At 38.8% G+C, this 25,277-nt stretch overlaps 1 protein-coding gene across 7 annotated transcripts in view; it reads right to left on the reverse strand.

Annotated features, from left to right (window-relative positions):
- TRAK1 (trafficking kinesin protein 1) overlaps positions 1–25,277 on the reverse strand; it is a 127,227-nt gene that overhangs the window by 13,982 nt on the left and 87,968 nt on the right. For 5 of the 7 annotated variants that reach the window (XM_069007516.1, XM_069007514.1, XM_069007513.1 and 2 more), the window contains 11 exons: positions 22,082–22,198; positions 16,465–16,565; positions 15,559–15,667; positions 13,697–13,775; positions 13,170–13,300; positions 12,586–12,660; positions 11,229–11,366; positions 9,585–9,661; positions 7,317–7,553; positions 6,083–6,399; positions 1,606–1,935 (listed from right to left, as the gene is read on the reverse strand). In XM_069007516.1, the coding sequence (XP_068863617.1) occupies positions 1,606–1,935; positions 6,083–6,399; positions 7,317–7,553; positions 9,585–9,661; positions 11,229–11,366; positions 12,586–12,660; positions 13,170–13,300; positions 13,697–13,775; positions 15,559–15,667; positions 16,465–16,565; positions 22,082–22,198 (1,711 nt within the window). The remainder of the gene's footprint in view (positions 1–1,605; positions 1,936–6,082; positions 6,400–7,316; positions 7,554–9,584; positions 9,662–11,228; positions 11,367–12,585; positions 12,661–13,169; positions 13,301–13,696; positions 13,776–15,558; positions 15,668–16,464; positions 16,566–22,081; positions 22,199–25,277) is intronic. The other 2 variants (XM_069007515.1, XM_069007520.1) reach the window with 1 other exon arrangement.

Raw genomic sequence — 25,277 nt, forward strand, 5'->3', positions numbered from 1 at the left:
CCTAAAAATGCCAGTCCTTGATTCTCATATCTCCAGCTCTCCTTGCTGTAGTTACTCAGACTCTTCAAAATTATAAAAACCTGGATAATATCCAAAACAGTACACAACTGCCTGAAGAGACATTATTATTTTCATACTGACATACAAAAAATAATATAAACATTATTTCTAGGATCTCATAGAACAAGGACAACTTTTGCCAGTGGAAAGGGAAGTTGAAGGGTTTGGATGTTGAAGCACTGTAACAGGCTGCCCAGGGCAGTGGTTGGGTCACTACCCTTGGAGGTATTTAAAAGATCTGTAGATGTGGCACTTAGGGTCATGGTTTAGTGGTGGACCTGGCAGTGCTGTGTTAATGCCTGGACTCAATGACCTCAGAGTTCTTTTCCAACCTTAATGATTCTGTGGTTCAAAGTTTAACCTTAATACAATTGATTGTAGAAAGTAGCTTATATTCAGTAGCTGAAAGTACTGAACTGCCATTGCAGTAAGAGCTGAAGATGCTCTGCATGTCATGATAATAACAGAAATGTTATTGTTTAGCCCTGAGACAATCTAATCTTCCGAAGACCAGCCAAATATTAAATTATGATTTATCCCAGAAAAAGGAGAGGGAAGGAAGTGTCTTCATTTAAAGTAGTTACCAAAAAAAAAAAAAAAAAAAAAAAAGAGTTATGGCAATTTTCTGATTCTGGACTAAATATAATTCTTTACCAGAGGCAAATCTCAATGAAGACTATACAGCTTATTAAAACAAAACCCCCCATATCCCAAGGACAAAAAAGAAACCACACAAATTCAAAACACATCTATAGTCTTGAGAATCTGTAATCTTGTGCAATAATAGACTGCTACCGTCAGTTCAGAGTATCTAATAACTCATGCAGTACTGTGTCACTTAAAAATGTTTAAGTCTTAATATGTTATAAATAAGTAGGACAGGATTTAATAGTGTGGCGTAGAAAGAATAAGGGAAATGTTATTAGTCACTGGATAAAAACATCCCCTTAATTTGTTATCTCGGAAGGACTTTAAAAACAGGTAAGTGTATCTGAGGTAAGTGAATTAAACTTTCAGAATTTCTTTGGTGATTTTCAAGGCACTCCATTTGTTTCAGCAAAGGCAAGGTAGATGCACCTTTAGTGCACCAATCATTTAGTCTTCGTTTTTTTCCCAAAGTACAGAAATCTAAAACATAACATCACCTCTTATGATCATTCAGAATCTGCACTACAGTAATACAAAATATATGTAATCTCTACATTACACACACAACAGCGTGCACTAAATACACACACAAGTTGAATACGTGCCACACAAAGGTTTGTGAATGAACCACTTCCTTTTAGCAGCCTTCTCTTATCAAAATAGAGTAAAATACTGATCACAGATGCTGTTACTGAAAAACGAATTAAAAGATTATCAAAGAAACGATTTTTGAGCCAATGTTAGAATGGTTATGTTCTAACCACTGCACGCACTATCGTGCAGATGCTACACACAAAGCAATATTATGGATGCTGTTCTGAAGAGACGTGAGAATGGCCCAGTAATCAAAATCCTGTAAAGATGTCAGTTTTACTGGACTTAATGAGTTTCCCTCACCAGACCCCTCATCATCGTCAGTCGCGGACTCCTGCATCTCCTCTGTGAAAGCCTGAGATTGGCGGGGGTTATTCTTGTTCTCTGAAACAGTCACTTGTGCTTGTGACCTCTCACCTGAGGTCTCTGTGTGCTGAACTGGCGTCGAGGTAGTTAGGCCCTTGTAAGAAATGTCACCTGTCTCATCTTCCTCATAGTCATTAAGGCAGTACACTTCATCCAGGTCCAGGTCTAGGGTCCTGAAGCCCTTAGTGACAACCCCAGGCCTCGGGTCCAGGATCCCACCCAAGTGAGGCTGAGCCAGCTGCTGCCAGTGGTGCAAAGTGGCAGAACCTTGAAAGTGAACAGAAAGACAACCAAAAAAAATCAGTAAGCAATCCAAGACCTAAAAGATGAAGTCCCACTTCATTTATCCAGAAGACCAAAGGTTTGGGAGCTCCAAGCCTTTAATATTTCTGGGTTTAATGTTTCTAGGGAGACATGCTACAGCACAAAACTGCTTCATCTATGCTTCAGCATTTCCACACCAGTGTGAAATAAACTGATCACATCAGCACTTAGGCAAAGCCTGGTGATGAGAAGCAGCACACTTGTGCACATGCACATTCCCTCTCCATAAATATTCACATCCACTTCAATTCATGGGATTAAGCAGGAATAAAAAGAATTTACATTTTAACTGTTGATCTGAGCACCATCACAGAAAGCTCTAAGAGGAACATATACCACACATTCCCACATTAAGCTCACACTAAGACAAGTGCTGAAAACATGCCAGAATTTAACTACCAGTGGCTAACAGGAGGAGTAGTCACACAGATTGCACAGCAACTTTAGCTTTGTACCATATGTTAGAAAACCCCACCAACTTCAGGCATGTGTAAGCAGATACACAACTCTGAACTACATGTCAAGTCTAAATACCTGTGTGGACCCTATGCTACAGGAATTCAGCTACTACATAACTAAATGCTACTGTACCTGTAGCTTCATCCTTGGCAGAGAAATGTTTTGAAAAAGGAGGTGCATTTTACAGAGAAAAGCATTCAATATTCAAGGTTTAATAGGAGACAGTCAGAAACAGCAATGGATCAGGCAAAATTAATGTATACACTGAGATGTGCCCTGTGAAATCAGGGGAGGATTTATCTGATTCCTCAAGTAGCAATTAAACACTGCTTGCAAAGGCCTACATTTTCCTCTGTGCCCACCATCACTTCTGTGTTGAAATATGTGACTTAAAATCACACATATCCTATTACACAACAAAACATCTTTATTTTCACTTCTGCCAGCTCAAATCAGAGCACTTTTTGCAGTCCTGTTCCTGTTGCCTCTCTGCAAAGCAGAATACTCATTCATTCAAGAAGCTGGCACACAAATATCTTACCCATAATCAAAGACCAAGAGTTCAATTCGTTGCACGGTGTGTGTTAAAGCCTAAACAACTGTAATAACATGAGAAGGAACGGCCCTCATATACATTATTTTCAATCTGAGAAAAATCCTACAGAATAAGCAAAATTGTCATTTCACATATTGCATTTGAGGAAGCTTACTGTATATAGAAAGTGAACAGGGAAAAACTTCTTCTAGAATGAGTGGGAACAATGGAAGGCATTTTAATTAAGCCTATCTCACTTTTTAGGATCTGAATTTTTTTAGCTCAGAATAAAGGGATCTGCTAGATTACTTTGGCTAATGACACTATCTATTTTTTTGCTTTCATTTAAAGTAAGTCTAAAAGGATTAAAGAAAATTCACATCCTCAAAGCTCAAGAAGTAGAAACCATTACAACCCCAAAATGAGAGAAGAGACATCCTTAGAACTTGTATTTACTTCTGAATTGTCACAAAGGCCAAGTTTTTTGCTTCTATATAAAAGAAATACCCCAGAGTGTGAAGAAGTGACAGATATTGTCAAACCTTAACATAGGGGTAGAGGTTTTCTGTCAGACTCTACTCCAAGAATTAAAGAACAAAGAAAATCAAAATTTCTTTCTGCACTACCTTCAAGTATAAAAATTTAATTAACTTCTACATGCTAGCTCCTGAAGATGTGATCTTTTTCACCTTAAAGCACACCAAAACTTACACTTAAAATAAACTGTGCAGAATACAAGCACTTAATTGTTAATATATATCTCATATCTTCCCATAGGAAAGGTATTTACCAAAATATCTGCATTTTGAGCTTTAACATTTCTATTAAAACTACAGAAATCAAAATAGCCTAAGCTCCATCACAAACAGGAAGATATCTGGGTCTAATCTTGATCTCATAAAATGTGTGTAAGCAAGCTTTAATTTCCCATACAGAAAATGAACACAAATGTATAAGGGAATCCAACAACTGTAAATCCCCAATAAAAAGAAAAAAGAGAAAGCTGCAGAAGTCAAAAGAAGAGGGAAATACAACACTTTTTTGGCCTACATTCAGTCCCAGGTGCCTACCAGATGGTTCTGTAAAGTATTTTATCAGAAAAAGTTGGCATGAGGGAATTACTGTGTAACAGTGGGACTGCCACTGAAGGAAGAAGGAATATAAGAACAAAATAAGTATATGAATGGAATAATTTTTTTTCCCTATACTCCCGATATCTCTGCATGATTGCACATAAGGTTTGAGGATCAGAGAAAGCTTAGGAATTCACAGTGTATTGCTCCCACAATGGCAATAAAAGTGGGTGAAGACATAATCAGTCCAAGTTTTTAGTTTTCCTTCAGGACTGTAACTAAAGCAAGTCACATCAAGGATCGCTTCTGTTTGACTAAAAGAAAGCATGTTTTGTTTTTTAAAGGTGCAAAAGAAGATTAATTTCTTAGTGCTTCTGTCACTTTTTTTTTCTGGGGGATTGAAAAGATTACTTTAAAGGAGAAGAAGTCATTAACCTATAATAAATTTATTACAGAACTAATTTTTATTTCTTCTGTTTTATGGCATGAGCACCCAACACAGCAATAAAACCAAAGGCACAACTACTTATAACAGTCTGCAGGTACAGCAGACTATTTTGCCCCAGTAGTCTGAAGGCATCCATGAAGTTGAAAATAAAAAAATTAAGTCTCATGAAAAACATTCAGAAAAGAAACTAAGCTGAAGGGAAAAATAAAATCATAAAGATATTTAGTTAATAAAAGTTAACCAACACAAAACTTATGAAACAGGCAGACACAAACACTGAACAAATAAGATCTAAAACCAAACATGAGAAGTACTTTAAAAGGTGCAATAATTTCAAGACAGAAATGACCCAGTGAAAACATTGAACAAAACCAGGGGGGGGGAAAAAAAAAACCCAGACAGATAGAAAGATGATAAAGACTTTAAGAGTTTATTGGAAGACAGAAGCAGATATAATGGGATGGTGACAGAAATCTATTACAGAAACTGAAACAAAGTGGGATCATCCTTTCCCTCACGTGGTACAAGAACTTTTATGACCTTTAAAAGCAGCCATGAAAACAATTAAAATCTGCTTGACAGTATGAGTTGGTGTGCTATGGCTATAGTTTCATTTGAACAGGTAGATACAGTACATCACTTTCTTCAGGACATAAGAACACTTATTTTTGCTTCTGAGTATGTGTCATGCTATATGCTCCTTATAGATGAAGTAGATATGTTCTAAATAGATGAAAAAAAGGAAGTTCTCCAACTAAAACACACACAATGCAATGTAATACAAGAGTTCTGTTAAAGGAAAAGAGAGAGAGAGAAGCCAAGGCTAAATGACATTAGCTAGTGTATCGGTGAAGTACTACAGGAAAACTTCATTTGGTTTAAAACCTGGAGGAATTGACTCAACTAACTTCCAGCCACAACCTGAAAGAACTGAAGAAAGCCAGGCAGACTATACTACATATGCTTTGACGGCATTGTTTAAACAGTCTATTGAAATGAACTTAGAGCTCTAGCCCTGACTACCATCTATCTCTATCTTGCCTTTTCCTGAGACAATGAATGAAGAATATTTGACTTTAAAAAACACCACCTCTTTAATACATGAAATGCAAAGCCATAGTGACTCATGTATGACCACTCAAACAGCCCAGTAAAGTCCATAAAATTTTTAATCACTAAAACAAATCTTATTACATCAACTGGACTAATTGAAAGCAGGTAAAGGCCTTTCCAGATACTAATTTACAGAACTCTTGTTTAGATTTCATAGATTTATCCACCTTCCTTTTCCAATTATGAAATGGTAACATTTAGGTCAGATGTAAAGCTGCACTGCTGATGTGCACATGTGGCCTGTAAAATTTATTTTACTGCCTTGGCTGGGATTGTTTCCTAACACCTTTAAGGCTTGTGAAAAATATAGTAGTTAGAAGATCTCAAACCAACAGCGTGGATTACTGTCTCTAAAGTAAAAAGAATACGTATTACAAAGATTTCCTGCTTTCTGGTGATGGATAAGAGACCACAAAGAGTCACTAATAACAACAGATAAAGGCCGAGGCCCTTTGTTATCACCTTCTAGTGGTTTCACAATCTGAAGCTTTTCTGGCAGGTAGGAGCGACTGCTGATAGACATTCCTGAATATCCAGTGAATTCTGAAAATCTGGAGTGAGTTCCCAGTGACATGATGCTCTCTGTGGGGGTAACAGAACCGCTGTGGAGTTCTCCCTTTTCTGCCAGTTCCCGCAACTTCCTTTCCTGCTCTTCCTCAAAGAACTTGCGCTCCGAGAGGTAATTCTCCCTCCTGAGGGAGAGCCTGCGAAGGGCAGTCTCTAGGTCACTGGAGCCTGGAGTCCCTGGAGTTCCAGGCTTCTTCATCCTGTCTTCATTTCTAAAACATAAAGGGAGACATAGACAAAGAAAAAAAAAAGGGGGGGGGAGGGAAAAAAACACATTCTTAAAAATGCTTAAAACTTCCACATGACAGTTTTGAGACGTAAGTACCTTTAAATTACTATGTCTGGGAACAACTTGCTAGTCATCGGGACAGCTCAAAGGCAAACACCAGTCTATTGTCTCTCTTTCACAGTAAAAGAGTTTTGAATCCTAGTTCCTGCGTGAAAACTCCAGGCTGGAAACCTGCGCTTTACTTAAGAGCTTCCTCTGACAAAGAGGTGGGAGATGTTTATTTGTTACACAGACTCAAGTAAGCAGGCCCCACGTTAAAGAGCCAATGCTGCAAGAACACCACAGTGAGTCACAAGAGTAAAAATGACAAACATACATTGTTTTAAAGTATTAAGCTGCTTTTACTGAAAAGTATATACAGCACAGAATGGAGCTGTATTGGGGGAAGAGACAAGTAGCTAGAAAAGCAAAGTTCTGATTGCTTTCATTCACAAGTTTTCATATTGGGTAACTTACAGATGCACACTTTATTTAGTTTTAGGATCAAAAAAGTTAACTGTAGCTGCATCTGGGATCAGAATTTCCTGGAATTTATGTAAAATGGTGAAAATAGAATTCTTTTTAAGTGCTGACCCACAAAAACAAAGAGTGGTTTTACATAATCTGGTGATGTTGCATCTTAGAACAGGTCTGAGTTGCAGACACTGATTCACAGAACTTTCTAAAAGCTTTCCTTTCTAAATAAACTTGAGTGCTCAAAAACTATAAGCACAAAATAAATTTTCAAGGTGTATGCCACTGTGGTAACTGCACTACATAAGCCAAGAGGAGGAAAATAGAAACACTTTGCCTTTATGTCAGAAACAAAGCAAACGCAAATTCCAGTGCTATGATACTGACCCATTGTCCGAGGACTCTGTCTCTAAGATGATGCTATTGGTCTTGTTGTCTATCACAATGTTAGAGATGTCTCCCCCATAGAAACTGGAACGTGGAGTGCTGACACAGCTAGAAATGACTGAGTTCATAGCAGAGGACTGGTTGGAGCCTGGGATATTCATTGGTGATGGAGTCATGGATCTCTGCTTGACAACTTGATTGACGTTTCTCACCGTCTCAAAGACTCGCTTCTGATGACTGTAAAACACATATGCAGTTAATAATCACACAATAACTTCTTACCCTGTGAAAGAACAGAGAAACAGGTAACAGCTTAGTAACAGCTCTTCCTATTCACAGCTCTACCAAACACTTTGGTTTTATGTATAGTTCTGTAAAGCAGTATGCATAGGGTCCCATACTAGTTACAGTCTGGATATTACATTCAATCCATCACCATAATTCTTCCACCACCCTAGAATAATTTTGGCACAACATTTGACAATTATGTGCAAGGACCCTTTCAAATATTAAAAAAAAAATAAGTTAAAGAGCATTTCAGTGCATCAGTTAAAAGTGCCATAAAGCCATTATGTAAAAATGAGTTGTTAAAAAACAGAATTGAGCTCCCTTCAACTCTTAACTATAAACTGGCTAATCCATTTTAAAAGAGAGTTTGAATTTACTCTCCTGAGTATCTCCATGCAAGCAAGTCTTGTGTCTTTTATCTTTGAAACCAATTTCCAACTCCCTTAAATAGTACTTAAAAAAAAAAAAAAAAAGGAAAAACATCCCAGAAATATAATGGACCAAGACTTGAGAGAGAGAATGTCAAGGCTGGAAACCTAATTTTTGACCTACTTCTCCAGTTCATTCTTTATCACCATTGACGTTATACCATAACAAATACTGTCCACCTGCTTCAAGATTGACATCAGATGACACTTCAGCAGAAATTTCCAGACAAAATGAAATTACCCTACATCATGCTACAAAAGTGCCACCGCTGCTTTGTTTTACAGTTCAACAAGGGCTGAACACAAGAACAGCACATTCCTTCTATCTGAAAGGTAACACTGCCAAGCTGTAACAGTGACAGCATGACTTAGGCTATTTAATGTAATTCAAATTTCTTTCCTTCTGTCATGGGTGATCAACAGTTGCACCCTTTGTTTGTAGGTTCCAAGTCTATACATGTATGTCTTTAAGAGGCTGAATCTAAGGGAATTTTCAATAAACAGTCCCATGGAGCTTGCAGTTACCACTGCACAAATAAATAAAAAACCAAAAAAGGTCATGGAACTGAAAAAAAATTATCCACTGCTGGTACAGACACAGTAAATAAGATATTCTAAAGAAATTAAACTAGCTTTAAGTTAGACTACACTGGAAGGATGAAAGGATCCTATGGGGTTTAAGCATGCTCACAACTTTCTGACCTTACGTTTTTCTAATCAACATTTCACTCTGTCAAAGCCTCATTTACAGTTCTTGGCTCAGGCACAGAAAAGGTCAGTGTATGCGTCAGGCATTTTGTAAAAGCAATTAGAAGGTTTCTGGGAAGTGCCTACTGTACCTTTCCTGACTGTCCTGTTTTGTAAACTCTGCTTCTGTAACAGACCCTGTAAACTGGATTAACTTATTTCAAATTAAACAATCCATGCTTTGTACAAATCTGTGAGATAAACCTATTGGAGTACACGTGGAACTGGCATCAGCGAGGCCATTTCTGCCAAGCTGTATCTATCTATAGCTTTGGGGCTGTCGCAAGCACTTGTTTCAAACTACCCTCTTGTTTAATTCAACAGAACTTTAGCTCAGGCATAATGGGCATCACACTAAGTACCCAACCATTCCAAATCCCTTTCTGCCCTGATGTTCTTCCTGTAAAAACTGGATTAGATCAACAGTTACCTGGTAACTTATGTTATAAAACTCACCAAGAGAAAACCCACTAACTTGAACTCCTCCCCTAACTGGTAACTCAAGAAACTTAGCATGGTAAGACACAAAAACCCAAACCTTTTCTTGTTCTCAGCACCCAGGAAAAAAGTTTTTAAGACAAGGCAAAGTCTATGTATAGGTGTTTTCTTTTGGCAGTTTTAGCAGAAAATAGAAACACCCCAATAACTAGACAGTTTATCTTCCTTTCTCTCTATCATTCACACTCTGAAAGAAATATTCCTTTTAAAATCTCTAGCTCAGCTATTTCCTATTTTTTCTTTTCTCATCAAATAATTAACTTCAGATATAACCAATCAATTAGGAACCAATTCTTTTCAGTCATACGCCAAGTCAGGAGAGTCAGGTTCATCTAAATGCAGCTCTTTCCTCATTGACCCTTCTATCTCTGCTGCCAAAGAATCCTGTTAAAAATAAGCAAAAAAGAGAAACAAATATCATAGTATTAACAGGTTGGCATGACAGAAAATAGTAAATTACTTATACAAAATAATAAGTAATAAAGAGTACACCTAGAAGAAAAAGGAAGGTTTAAAAATGAAAAACGAGTGGAAAACTAATGTAGAATTTAAAGCACTGACAAAATATGGCTTAGTTTCACTTTCCTATAGTAGGTACCATCTGATGTTTCATAATATCTGCCAAAGAACCTTAAGAAAATATTGTAGGCAACAACATGATCCACCTTCCCAGACTGAATTCTACACTCAGTAACACTCGCCTTTCATATATGAAGATCTGCTCTCTATGTTTTCATTTAAAATAAACATAAAACTCACAGCATTATCCACCCATCCACAAAAATGACATGATTCTTGGCATAAAGCACTATATACTTCCCCCATAAGTTTAGAGGTAACAGGCCATCAATTTTCCGTGGCTGGTCACTAAGTTTTACTGCTGGGTGCAGGGTATCAAACATTAACAAACCTAAATGATCTTTTGTCCCATGATTCAACATTTGAAAATTTTCACACAAAACACATAAACCTATCTCAGCACAAGCATACTTTTCACAGCTTTCAACTGTATTTGTGCAAGCACAACTTGTATTATTAAATATCTGCACTTTAAATTGGCCTGTGTTCAGTCTCAGAAGGGAACACAAAAAGGCAAGCTAAGCTTTTGCTGGCAATTTACTTCTTGTGAGCACAAATAAAATGCGTCCTTCCCCAGCAGTGAGACAAGACAAGGCAGGCCAGATTTTGCTGCTTGATTACATTGATGTATTGCAAAAGAAACCACTGATACCACTGCCTTCAGGAGTAATCTAACTACTCTAGAGATACACATTCAAGCAGAGCAAGTCACTGGACACATTCTTATCCTTTTCTCATTTCATTGAGGGTACTGCATATTCCCTGGGCTTTAAATGTCATAATCACATGAAATCAGGTAAACAAAGTTGGTAACACCAGTGAAACCACTGTAATTTGTTGCCATAATACAGATTAGCAACTAACATTCTTTTAATGAACCACTGAATTTTCAGTCACCATAGAACAAGAAGGTCTGTTTAACCCTGTTCAAGTACTCAAGAACTAGAATGTACCTAAGTGACTAGAATGATGCCATGTCTGGAAAACATCGTTATGTTATTAGGAAGTTATATCTCCAAGGATATTGAAGAAAAACAGGAAGCTCCTAATGAAGATCAGCCACTGCAGTACAGGAGATGCTTAACCAAGATGTATAGAACTGTGTAACAACCTGTTAATACTACCCAGGATTCACAGCATAAGCACAGCCAGCTGCAGGTTGGACATAATGCTGCAGCAGAGCTGAACAACACCACTGTTGCAGAACCAGGTGTGCAAAACTGAACACTCAGGTGTCCTGTAACACTGTACAAAATACACATTTCACCCGTGCTTATGCCAGACCTGGTATCCTATCCCTGAAGCTGTAAGTCAGATGCAAACACACTTCCTTTGCTTGGTTTATGCAGGTTTTTCCCTTAAATCTGCTTACCATAGGGAAGAGACCAAGGGAGTGGTACCGACGTGATATAGCATTTGGCATTGTCTTGTTCCTAAGGTTTTTCAGCTCTTCTTGAGCCTCATGAAGCATTTCCATGCACTCTGCATACTTGTCTTCCAGCTCTCGCAACTGTAACATAGAGAAAACAGTCCAAGACCTTATGGCTGCACTATTACCATAAAAATCCTGCTAATTCTTTTAATACTGGTAAGCAATAATGGTGTAGGGAAGAATATCCCACTTTAAAGGAACAGATCTCCAACAACTGAGTATCACTGGAGAATCATTAATAACATGGATTAGTAATGGGAAGGCAGACAGGGTAAGACACAAAACGCAGAAGGAAGTGTTTGCTCCATTTCCTTCCCTACATATCTACATGAAGCCACCGTCAAGCAGAAGATACAGAGCTAAAAAAGCATCATTAGTCTGATCAGGTTTAGTGCCTAATCACTTCCATGATGACCACAGGGGCAAACACCATGGGCTGAGGACAAGCCATTCCACTATGGTCCGAAGGACTTAGGAATTTTAAAGCCAGGACTTTCATGTATACATACATATACACACATAGCTTTCAACAGTCCAAGACCATGACTTATTTTTAGTTTTCCCAGGAAACACATCTTATGTAATCACTCTGTCTACAGATGTCTGTGTACCCTCACAGCTTTTGGGTTCATCAGCCACTTCAACTCAGTTTGGCAAAGGGGCAGAAGCCTGAAACACCACATTCCTGCAAGTTTCATAAAAATCAGCTATTTGGTTCAGAAAAAAAGATCCTGTTCATTTTCTTTCATAAGAAAGTACTAGAGAATCATGAGCCCAATCTTTGCTGAGCACCACAGATACAAAAGGTCCACCCAAAGGAAAAGCTTCTCTGGCCATTCTCATTTTCATCATCAAGTAGTGCAAGTATAAGACAAATCCTAAAGGGATCAAGCTCTATTCATTCTATCTTGTCCATTTTTTTCATGTGAATGTAGCACCTATAAGACAACCAGAAATACTGGACTGCCTTATGTTTATTCACTGAACAAATACAGCACAAATGAGCTCTTCCATGTTATCTCACTAGTCAAAATAGGCTGAAATTACCAGCCTAGGGAAGTCAACCTCTAAAGGGGTTCCTATACAGCCAATAACCCTCTGTGTTTCAAAATGTGTGTCATTTGAAGGAGCAGAGAATAGAAAAGGTTTTGAACTCTACTAGGAACACAAATGTTCCTTCATTCCATATAAATAGGCAAAACTATTTAAGACTTCTGATCCAGCTCAGATCAGAAAGGCAAAGTGAACAGTCATTGACTTGCTACTGAGTTACTGTATTACTAAGTAATGTACTCACCTCTGCTGTGAGCTGTCTCTGGGCATCTTTAGCTGCTCCCAGATGCTGGACAAGTTCCTCATTTTCAACTGCACACTAAAATATGCCAAAAAATGTTAGAAATACTGCAGTGTTTTGTCCTGTGATATTTGTATCCTATACTACAGGTAAGTAGGAACATTCCAACTTTTCTCACCTCTCCTCTGCAGTAATGTTAATCTACACATTACTTTAAAAACATCTAAAATGCTTACACAAAAACACACAGCATCAGAATGCACCTTGCCAAATGAACCTCCAAACAAGTATGTGCCCACTGATATACTTGCACTGACATTCTTGTCTCATTGATATCACTCAGAGCAGAATTTTAAATCTAATATTTAAAATAATTTTAACTATTGCATTTGATAAACCACATGTGCATCTTTTAATAAATTGATGCTTTCTAGTCAAGTATGCTAGATATTAAACACCAAACAAGGTCATCCACATAAGGAGAACGGAATATTTCCTTTAGGCTCTAGTACAGAGAGGATTTTAACTTGTCCTTCAGTTACAATAGTAGCAACTAACAACAGTAGTCTCTCAACAGGATTGCTTACAGCTTTTGCCTTTTTCTGCAGATCGACTATCTGAGAGAGAAGATGAGTGATTTCTTCTTGCTGCCGGGCAGCATCCTCAGTTTTCTTTGCTAACTCTTCGGAGATATTGGCAATCTGGATGTTTGCATCCCCTTTAAGATAAGTGATTACAATTAACATCACAAACCCAAAATCAGAAAAGTAAGCATAAATATGTTCTCTTGGAACATCACTTGCTTCAGCAGAATCTTACCCCAATAATACACAGTAAGGTATTTTTGAAAAACACAGTAGGACACAAAACCAGAAAGGCACCAAGTGCTCATGCTGCAAAGGAGATTGAACATTTTCAAAGCAGAACTATTTTTAAATGAGAAAGATTTAGCTTTCAGCCAGCATTTTCTGCAGTGAAATTTCAGCCAGGAATTTTCTTCTCATAACGATTTATAAAAGGAAAATAAGTACCAGAGAAAAAAATGACTGACTGATCTGTTCTGGTTTTTTTTTACTGAACTATCTCAAATAAATGTAAAGAAGTAGGGACATACTTAGCTCTTTTACACAGTCATTGACAAGTTGTTGTTCTTTCTCTTCATAAGTAATTGTTTCAGTCTTCAGCTGACAGGCCTGTTCAAGAAATCCACATCAAATATGCTACATTAGCACATTTGTTCTTTGCCAGTCTGTTGCTGCACTTCCATCTGCTTCAGAAAGACAAGCTATTCTAATCACTGCTTCAGGAAGACAGTGAGAAACTAGTTTTTGCCTGCCCTCCCACATGTTCTGGAAAAAGAGGCCAGGTGAACATTCAGCAGAGACATTACTGTATGGAGAAACTTGCATCATTATCACCATACCCCCACTAGATGTCACTTGTGTATTTTCCACTAAAAGTAAAAAGGCTTGGACATACAAAAGGTTAGCATGCAAAGCCTGATCTGTCACCTGAACAAAGCTAGGTATCATCAAAAACTAAATAAATGCTTGGTTTAAATAACTGAATTAAACATTTAAGTATTTAAAAAACATGCTATTCGATACTATTTGAAAAGTTCTGGCACTGTAACCATACATCCCACAAAAAACCTTAGTGCTACCTCCTTCCCTGCTATGTCTTTTCCACTCTGACTCTGGGAGTGCCAAGAGCAGCATGGCTGCAGCCAGCTGGTTCTGTCTGGCACCACCTCAGTGGGTCTGAGGTGGTAATCTATTCCCGATGCTGGGGGCATGCACAGACACCCACAGACTGCATCTGTAGAGAACTGCACAGCTCACAGGTTTCAGATTTGGCTTCATCCTGTGCCTTGCTGGCACAGACTGAATCTCCCTGGATGGGAAGGCAGTGCTGCATGGGGTTTCCTACCAGCTCCTGATGCAGTGGCTCTCTCAGTTCTAATCCCATGTTCATTATTCTCAGACCATCTACTGTTTGTCTTCCTTGTGAACTTCTCAGTTAAGAGTACAGCAGTCTCCATTATCTGGTGTCTTGTGCAAAGGTGTGGCACTACCTATTTACAGTGGTCATAACACTCCGTTTTCACACATTCATTCTTAGACCAAAAGTACCTCCTCTACTACACTCATGTTACATGTTTGCCAAGTGGTGACATGCTTCCAAGGTTTAAAATTTGGATTAAACACATAAAATTATTTACTTCATATTCAATTATTAAACTTTTAAAAACTGTCATCTGTGAAACAAACAGAATAATATCAGAAATAAAAAAGAAGAAAAATATATTCAATTTAAAATATTAATTGCCTGACTTGAAACTCAAAATGAAGAAATACAATGCAAATTCAGGCTAGCAATTATTATTTTGACAAACATTGAACTGGTATTAGAGAGAACATGCCAGCCTACAAACTTCAGATCTGCAGCTCACGTCACACTTATCTGCCAGCCCTTTAAAACCTGTTTCAAAGTGCAATCCTGGACTCCAAAATCTGCCCATGCTCCTGCACATTCTTACTTGCACAAAAATTGCTTTGCATGCAGCTTCATCTGGGAAGAATTTCTTCACAGAAAGGGTGATTAGACACTGGAATGGGCTGCCCAGGGAGGTGGTGGAGTCACCATTCCCAGAGGTGTTCAAGAAAGGACTGGACATGGCACTGAGGGCTCTGATTTAGTTGATAAGGTATTGATGGGTCAAAGGTTGGCCTCAATGACCTTAGAGGTCTTTTCCAACCTAAACAATTCTGTGATTCTATGTAGCTTCCACACTTCAGCCTTTCCTTCATTTAGAAAGATAAAGGATGGTCATTAAACAACTATAGAGAGATCTCTGTTACATGTGGAATCACACTCTTAGTTAGACTCTCAACTTTTAATACAAGCTTCTCAATACCTGTGTTCTAGCTTTTAGATGAACAACTATAGTAAGCAAAACAAAGGGAGCAATTTCACCTCAGATCTAAGCACAACATTTTCCTCTTCAAGGTCCTTGAGTTTCTTTTGAAGAGAGTCCAAATGAAAGTAGTTCTGGACGGAGGAAGAAGATTCATTCCTCTTCAGCCTTGTACGAGAAAGCAACAGTTTAAATTTATTTTTATGTGTATTATGGCCAATCTCACAGAAGCACAGACTGAACACAGGCCTCAAAAGCAAACAGAACGACATGAAATACAGCTTATTCCTGACAATACTTTTGGGCAGCAATAAATCTGCAGTGAATTTCAAAAGAGAACATTTAAATTTTTTTTTTGTTATTCCACACATTTCCTATGGAAAAGTTATTCAGCCAAGGCTATGAGAAAAGAAACCACCTTACTACAGGGAGCAGTCCAATAGCTCCTGATTAATGCTGCACATGCTTCATCAGAATGCAGCAATAACTGTACAAGGGCAGACAGCCCCTCAGAGCCTGCAATGCTGTTCAGCCAGCTAACTGCCTGGAACCCACACTGTAAGCCATGCTCTATTTCTTTCCCTCGGCTTGGAATTTTTCCATAGTGCCTTCAGGTCCTTCAAGCACAAAGGTTACTCATGTATGTCCTAGCACAGCATACAAATGTATGTGGTGTACTGGGCTACTGTCAGTGAGACCCACAGCTGCCCCACCACAACAGTGACCCAGTTCCTCTGAAAGTTGCAGCATTGTGTCAGCAGCCTCCCTATGTACTCTCCCCTCCTGGCTCTTGTTGGCACCTGGATAGCCAGCTGGCTCAATGCAAATCCTTCCAGCTGGAGCCTTGCACCAAGTTCTGAGTCCCATTTATAGTTCCAGCCAATTCAAGGGTAATTTTACCACTTTTCAAAGCTATTAAATTGTCCAACAGATGCCGGTTCGACGTTGCAGATTGATTAACTCACGGGGTGGAACAGACGGACTCCGGTTCGCTTTCTTCGGCAGCACTGGTATAGAACTGGAGCAGTTCATCCTTCATGGACAGCTCATGCCGCAACTGAGAAACCTACACAAGGAAAGAGCTCACAGATCAGTAGGCTGATTTTCCAGACACATTCTTAAGGAAACCCACCATAAATTAGCTCGCTATTCACCCTGCAGGCATCATCTTCACACAAAATCAAGAGCCCAAGACTGAAACAGACCAGAACCACTTCTTTTCTTTCTTAGAAAGAAGGAAAAGTGTACCTTCTAAATTAGCCACTAAATGTTTTTTTACACGTCCAAAAATGCAATATCATTGCTATTAGATGTGTTTCTTTTTCACCTTCTTTATGATGAGCAATCCTGATTCACTGTTCCATTAGTCTAGATTCACAAGCACAGTAATGGATATATTGCAATGATACAGGCAAGAAATAATGTGGCACGATCAAGCCAAACATTGCTTTTATCCATTTTGTGTGATGACTGTCACCATCTGGCTTGAATGCATACCATGCAGGCATTTCTTCCTCTCCAAGAGACTTTACATAAAATTACTGAAATGCTTGTGTAGCAAGGCTACAATTGCAACTCAAGTGCCTGTTGAGCTGCAGAACATCACCACACAGTGGGAGACTGCTGTTCTGAGGCTGTTCCAACAGTGGAGGCTGCAGTCAGTTTCCACGTTTTTTTGGCTCTGGTAAAGTAGTTTGTGGGATTCCTGTACTTAGTACACACATACATCAAAAATAAGCAAAACATCAAAATTGGGTGATTAAGATTCCCTGTAACTGTGAGCTCCACAAACATAATCTTTGTTACTTTATATTGCTATTCTCCAAGAAAAGGGTTAAAAGCCAATTAGACAGTAGCATGTACACCACTTCACAGCTGTGATTTAAGATGCCAGTAGCAAAAGATTAATTTTTATTTGCCTTGCACGACTATAGATAGCATAACTGATCAGACACATCCATTCCCTTCCACTTGCACTGCAAGGCTTGGCCCTCAGTTTGCACTTTCCCATGTGAAAAATGCACAGCACACTTCTTTTTATTACACTTCTGCTTTTCATAGTGTAAGCATACTTTCCTTTGTAGATATTATTAGAAAAAAACTCAGAGAATATCAATGACATAGATTTCAACTCCATTTTCATAGAAGAAAAAAGCAGAGACAATCCAAAAAAGCACTTGAATTGTGCAGAAATTTGAAGCAAACAAGGTCATTTACTTAACTAAGACTATTCTGCATAATGAGAAGTGCTAAGGCACCAAGTCCTCCTGAGACATGGGTTTTAAATAGCAAGGGGGAAAAAACCTATCCCCATTCAACCACATTTTCAAAAACTGTTAAACAAAATTTGTGTATTAAGTCTTGGAGACTTGCTTTCTCCATTTCAGGAGAACTAAAATTCTGAACCAAAAATAACAATTTACTTCCCTTCAGCACACTCAGTCTCTTTAAGTAGCAAGGATTCAGATACTGCCTGTAGGTGGACACTAGATCATCTCCAGCTCTTGCTACTGTGTTTTTTTCCTATGAATTAAAAAGACTGAGGATACTATTTTTTACTGCCATTTCCGAGCATTCCAATCCTCCAAAAGAGGGTGAATAGTCAGAAAGGTTGACTTTTAATGGAGCAGAACCTGAAACAATAGGCACAAACTGAAACATGGGTGGTTCCTAATCCTTAACATCAGGTGCAACTTTTTAATTGTGAGGGTAACTGAGCACTGGCACAGGTTGCCCAGAGACTTTGTGGGGTCTCCATCCTTGGAGATAGCCAAACACTGTCTGGACATGATCCTTGGCATGTAGGAGGCCCTGCCTGAGAAGAGGGTTTGGACAAGATGACCTCCAGAGCTCACTTCCAATCTCGATCAGGCTGTGAAACTCTCACTACGGTAGCTTTCAGCAACACCTCCCTTTGACGCAGCATTTTGTGGTGTGTTAACCTAAGCACCCACCGGCTGAGCGCACAGTCTGCCCCACAATCCCTATAGGATGAAGGAGAGACTCAGAAGCTCAAGAGCAAGAAAAATCTCATGGGCTGAGACAGTTTAATAAGTGAAGCAAAGTTCCCCATGCAAGCAAAGCAAAATAAGGAATTTATTCACTTTCTTCTATCAGCAGCTGCATGTTCAGCCACTTACACAGAACTGTCATTTGTGAAGACAAACACCGTAATGATGAACATCCCAGATTCTTTCTCCTTTTCCTGACCTTCTGTTGTTGAACATAACATATGGTATAGAACATCCCTTTGGTCAGTCTGAGTCAGCTACCAGAGCTGTGCACCCTCCCAGCATCTTGTGCAGATGGTGGACAGAGTGAAGAGGGGAAAAAAAACCCAAAAAAAGGGTGGGGAGGTTCGGAGGGGCATGAAGGAAAAAAGAAAAGAGCCTGGTAGATGCTGTGCAAGCACTGCTCAGCAGCAGCCAAAACACTGTTTTTATCAACACTAATTTAGTCACAAATCCAAAGCACAGCACCAGGTAGGCTGGTGAAGAGTATTACCTGCATCCCAGACAGACTTGTTTTGTGAATAGAGATAGCCTCTTCTATATTTTCACAAGCCACTGCAACATGTGCCCTCTGGAGCAAACACTGCCACATTACTGCTGCACAATCTCGGTATTGTTACCAAGCAATAGAGACTGAGCCCTTGCTGCACATGGGACAAGGCCCAGGAACCAAGCATGGTGATAGCTCATCTCTTCAGGCTTTTAATTCCCTTCGCTGGCCTGACAGCTTCATTCAGCTTTGGAACTACCTCATGAAATAGCTCCACCTGTCTTAAAAATAATTTAAGTAGAAGATAAAAGTATCCTCACGCAGAGAACAGCAGTTTAAAGACTTGGGATCTAACTCACAGGATCAATCCTTACTGAATCTGGAACAACTGTTTCAAGAGTAGAGTTGATTTTGTTTTCCTGACTGACAGCAACTAAGTGCTTAACAGGCTGGAATTACTCAAAAGGAAGACACCCTTTTACTCTGTATGTAAATAGCATGCATGCAAGTACCAAGTCAAAGAGCATTTCTGTCTTTCCAACATTACTTTCTACTCCTAATAGATCAAAAGCAGTGTTCCCTTTTTTAAGCCACCATTCCAGATTATAATTCAGCTTCTTCCTTTCTTCTTACTTTACACAGGACAAAAATCAAACCTGGACTTTGAAACCTGCTATCATCAAAACACAAACTCTGACAGGTGACCTGGAACTCGAATAACAGGTCTAGAGGGCTGTATTACCCAGACGTTAACACAGGTTTGAGGTTGTGTTATTTGAGGACTGACACTGTCTTGGAAGTGCTGCCATTTCAGCCTCAGAAACATAGGACAAAATATGTAGAGGACAAGGAAGCAGAAACTGGGAAATTTAGAAAGATTAGGAGAAGCTAATCTAGTAAGCTACTCCATTCCAAATACAATTCACATTGTGCAGATTTACGGTTTACATTTCTTTGATGCTGAGCTCTAATTTCAAAGGAGACAATATTAAAGTGTAGGTAGCACCATCCCAGAGAAAAGGAACGTGGAGCTGCAGCATTCTTACAGAACAGCAGATAGACACACTGTACCTGGGAACTACACTCTGCTGCTGAGAAGGCAGACACCCATCTCTGCAACCAAAATACTTTACAATTAAGAAAGTTTCCTCAGTATAATGTTTATGCTTCTAGAATACTGAAACAGTAAGCTGAGACTGAAGTGTCTGTGCACATGCTATAGTGCTTGCTTCAGTCCACTCATCCTTTGTTCCCTAGTGCACTACAGCAAAAATCTCGTACATCAGTTTTTACTGAACATAATCACAGCCCCTTCTTAAACTAAGCAGCACCTAAGAACTCAAAAGACAAACCCAAGAATCTGATGCGTTTTGCACAGGTCTTTGTTACTTTGACATGTCTCTGTCAATGTGGCACATTACCAGCACACAGGAAAACCTCAGCCTGCTTAACGGGAGGGAAAGAAGGTTTTGCCACGACAAAGGTCAAAGAGATATAAAGCTAAATTATCCATGCCATAAGACATACACCAATAAAACCTTAATTTTATACCCGACCCCAGAAAAAAGGTGTCCCTGTATTACAGAAAACTCCTATCTCCCCGACAAACCATTTTTAGGCAATTTTTACAGAACTTTAGAAGTACCAAATAAATTCTTTTCTCTTATCTCTTGCCTTTAAAGACAGTTGTCTTAGTTACTGTTCTGTTCAAATATTCAAAATTCAGTTTTAATGGAAAATCTGCAACCTACTGAAGACAGATTTTCAATACACAAAAGTGTCATGACTTTAAATTCTGATGAGCTCTGCCTCAAAAGCATTGGTTTCTGAAGGAGTTGAAATAACAGTGTGAAAGAGGGCTGTTGACAGAACATATGGCCCAACATACCAAGCCACCTGGTAAGAGGCTTATTTCTGGTGGCACTTTTCCTAATGCTGCTCCTCAGTCCCACTAAATAAAACCAGACGTGGACAGAGGCAGCTTGTCTCTGTCCTCCACCTTCCTCCATCAAATTTTCCACTCTGGATGGATATGAATGCACAGTCCTGCTCAGTCACCCTGCACATACTTAGTACATGTCAAATTGACCAATACAAGAATAAATTGGTCTGCCTCATGATGGGACTTGGGCAGCAAGCAACAGCACTCCTTTGGGACAGAAGAGAACTAGTTTTCCATGCCAAAAAGGGTAGGCCACATCAAAGGATATTATTTCATCATGTGTGCTCCACCATCATTTATCACACATCAGCAATCACTCCATCTGCAGTTTATCCTCCAGCCCATTTCAGGGCTATAATGCAACATCTCACACCCCTGAGCAGTGTTAATTATGAACCATTTCTGAAGTTTATAATCTACTGTGGTTCATTGTTCTCCTGCTCTCTGTCTTGCTTAAAACCACATATGGATGAGACTCAAAATCCAAGGTCACTGTCCCAGAACAGAAGCAACAACATTTGCTCCTAGCTCAGTTACTAAGGTGGAGTTTAGTGACAGCTGTACTTCTAGATAAAGAGCTCTTTTAAAGCATAGGTGCTACTTGAAATGATATATGCTTTCTGGTGTGTTTTATTGATCACACCAATGTGTGCATACCCTGGGCTGCATCAAAAGAAGCATGGCTAACAGGTTGAGAGAAGTGATGCTCCTCCTCTACTGTACTCTGGTGAGCATCCATCTCCGGAGTCCTCAGGACAAGACAGACATGGACTTGTTCAAGCAGGTCCAGAGGAGGGCCACAAAAATATTCCTTCTCCTATAAGGGAAAGCTGAGAATGTTGGGGTTGTTCAGCATGGAGAAGGTAACGCTCTGGGGAGACCTTACTGCAGCCTTTCAGTACTTCAGTGGGGTTTGTAAGGATGATGGAGACAGACTTTTTAGCAAGGACTGTTGTGATAGGACAAGGGGTAATGGTTTTAAACCAAAGGAGAGCAGATTTAGACTAGATATAAGGAAGAAATTTTTATCAGTGAGGGTGGTCAGACACTGGAGCAGGCTGCCCACAGCCAAATGTATGGACAAGAACAGAAAATTCCCCCCATCATTGCATATACAGCATTCAGGCATAAAATCTTACCTCTTCTCTGATATGTTCTACTTGCTCCTCCAGGAAATCATTTCTTTCTGTCAATGATTTATTCTTTTTTAACAGCGACTGGCCAATCCGAGCAGCTAATTCTAAGTCCCGTTCTTTCTGTGAAGCATTAAGAATAGAAAGCTAATTTCAATTTATTTTTTTTTAATGACCAAAGGATCAGAGGGAGGGTAAAATTGCCATGAAAGAGAAGGACCAAACACTTCAACAATAAAATGACTTTTTCCTTCTATGAAGGTTTATTTGGGGTTATTTGCTAATTTTCCTTTTCTACTCTTGAATATGTTACAACAGAATTATTCAGAAAAGACTGACCCTCTCTCAAAGCGTTCTTCAGTTTCCACTTGCTCCACCTAGAAATAAAAGGCAGTAATCTATGCAGGAGTAGAAGCCAGTTCCACCACAATGAATGTTCAGCTCCTATATTTGTGTATGCCAACCATTAGTGCTTTCATACAAAAACTGTTTCCTTTTTGCAGATGCCCCAACCTACATTAAATAGTCACTCTCATGTCATGCCCAGCCACTTCTTCCCTCTCCTCTATGAGCACAGTACTGGAAATCACCTGTCTTGACAGTTCACTGCAGGCACCAATAAAACCTAGAAGCTTATCCTGTTGATGACATGTACATATGGATGTCTCAGCCTTGCAGAAGCTGATACATGGGATTGTGATCTGCCTGGGAGAGGATGATAACCTGTGTAGAATTCTGCACTATTAATTAGGCATTTCTATTTATCATTTTCTTATTTCACTACTAAGTTTTTTAAATAGTGGTAAAATGGTGCTGTGGTTAACTCCCTAACGTAACCCTTAGTTCAACACCATTTGAGGAAGAATTTTCTCCCTGTCACTGAAAATACTGTTTGGGGCTTACTTACTGCCCCTAACTACCATCCAGATTTTATGACTCAGTGCTACCCTATGTTATGCCTATGTTAGTGACAAAGCTTACAAAATCTACAGCTACTGTTCACACAGATTTGAAGTCAATGAATTTGAAGGAAGGCACTTTCATAATGGAAAAAAAAAAGTTATATAATAACCAGTAAATAAAAAGGGAGATTATTGATCACTGCTGTATCTGCAAATAGCGTTTTCCAAATGGTTTCTGAAGGTCAGACTTATATTTGCATTGAAAGCTACTGGCATTCTCTAGCCACAAAATCTTTATGTAATCTTTTGTACAATCTTTCAGAAAAATAGGTCCCACAAAGTTATCCACAATATGTTTGGTCTATATTTTAAGCCAACTTATTGTTCACTAATTTGGCTCACTTAATAAATACTGAGTGGAAAAAATATATTGCTGGGGTTTTGACCATGCAGAGGAGGAGCTATCTAGCAGCAATGTTTTTTAACTTTCAATATGAGGAATGTGCATGTCCAGGCTCTTCAAATAACCTCCCCAGGCTTCCTATGCAATTTTTAGCTATTCAGCTCTAAATCTCGGTTTGGGGACAGGCCTCTCTCTTACTCACACAATGAGAAAGAACTGATTTATTACAGCAGTGTGTAAAAAAATAATACTGAGAAGCAGGACACATTTACACTATTACTAGAAAAAGACGAGAAAGCAGATTCATGAAGAAATCTGCTCCTATTCTTACCACATACCCAGGCAGGCCTGGTGCCACACTCTTTCCTTAGTTTCAGGGCAACAGACACAGACTTCTGAAATTTCTGCACACATGCTGTTTCAAGATTTTCTCTTTCCTATCTTCCCAAATGCTGCACCTTTCACTCTATCTATTACAAACTTTGTAATGCAAGCACCTGAAGCTTGCAAACATGAAGGACAGACAAGGGATAGCTTTTGTTTTTTCTCTCACTTGTATGTGTGAAAGCAACAGAAGGAGTTAAATTCTGCAAATGGATGCAATCTCTTGTGTTAACCATCATCTGGAGAACTGAGAAACGTGCTGTAAGTGTACCTATCCCTACAGAGTAATTTCATTGAAAATGATGGTCACCAAATCAAACAAAAGGGCTTACTGAAAGTATTTGTTTTACTAAAATTTGACAAATTATACACTCCCATATTTTTCCCTTGCCAACATCCAGACAGGAAAGTGCATAAAAAGCTTTAAGACACTGGCTCAAGCAAGTCCTTCAAGCATTGCTCCTGTGTGATGCCTGGATCTAGAGACGTCTGGCTACAGAGACTAAGGGGAGGAAACAGTTTGGCAGAATGCTGCCATCATTACTAGAAGGAACCATTGAACAAATGCAGTAAATCTCAGCCAAACAACTACAAGTTGATGAATTATTCCAGAAGTCTTTTGGGTAAAGCAGCAGTTTTAACAAGTACTTCATACAGAGGTGTTTGAATGGATTTGGCTCAAAGCACAAAATATAAGACTGTACTGAATTGAGGGGTACCAAGAACAGGTGGGAGATGTGGGCATTCATTCCCATGCTTGTTTCCTTGCAGAATTAGAGGAATACAGACCACCCAACTGGCTGGAAAGTCCCCATTTTCAACATTGCTATTGCAATAAGCAAGCAATTGAGTATAAAGGATTAAATTGCAGTCAGCCATGAACTAATAGAATTTTAACAGTTTTCACCTAAAGAATTACTCATAAACACTCTTTGGAAAATCATTGCTCAAATTTACTACAGAAAACCAGCTAATTTCAGTCAAAAAATGTATCATGATATTTATTGAACATAAGCATTGTACTGTGACAGTTGCTTTTTGACATTTCTTGAGTGCTAAGGATTACAAGAATACCAATTTTAATAATAATGGTATTGAAAACCCCACAAACAACCAAATCAACCAAACATAAGGAAAAGAAGAAAAGAAAACAAATGGAGTAATACATATTTTCTAATTTTGTGTCTATGTACTTCTCTGGAAAGAAATTATCTGAGAAAATTATTACGAATACAAGTCTGTGAACTTTTTATATAATTTTCTAAAGAGAATATATCCATCAATAACGATACTCCTAGTTTTACATGTACTGTAAAAATATGTGTCATTTTAAGGTGATTCCTCCTCCTCCTCCTCATTCATTAGGGCAAACATTTGGCCAAGAGCAAGTTACATGGCCTCAACTGAAAAATAAGCAGAAGTAATGAATCCATTTGACTGAGGTAAACAAATGATCTTTACTTAGAAAGAATATTTACTTTACCAATGAGATAAAGTGTACATACACTTAGAG

Source organism: Aphelocoma coerulescens, chromosome 2, assembly GCF_041296385.1.
Source record: "Aphelocoma coerulescens isolate FSJ_1873_10779 chromosome 2, UR_Acoe_1.0, whole genome shotgun sequence".
Classification (NCBI taxonomy): domain Eukaryota; kingdom Metazoa; phylum Chordata; class Aves; order Passeriformes; family Corvidae; genus Aphelocoma; species Aphelocoma coerulescens.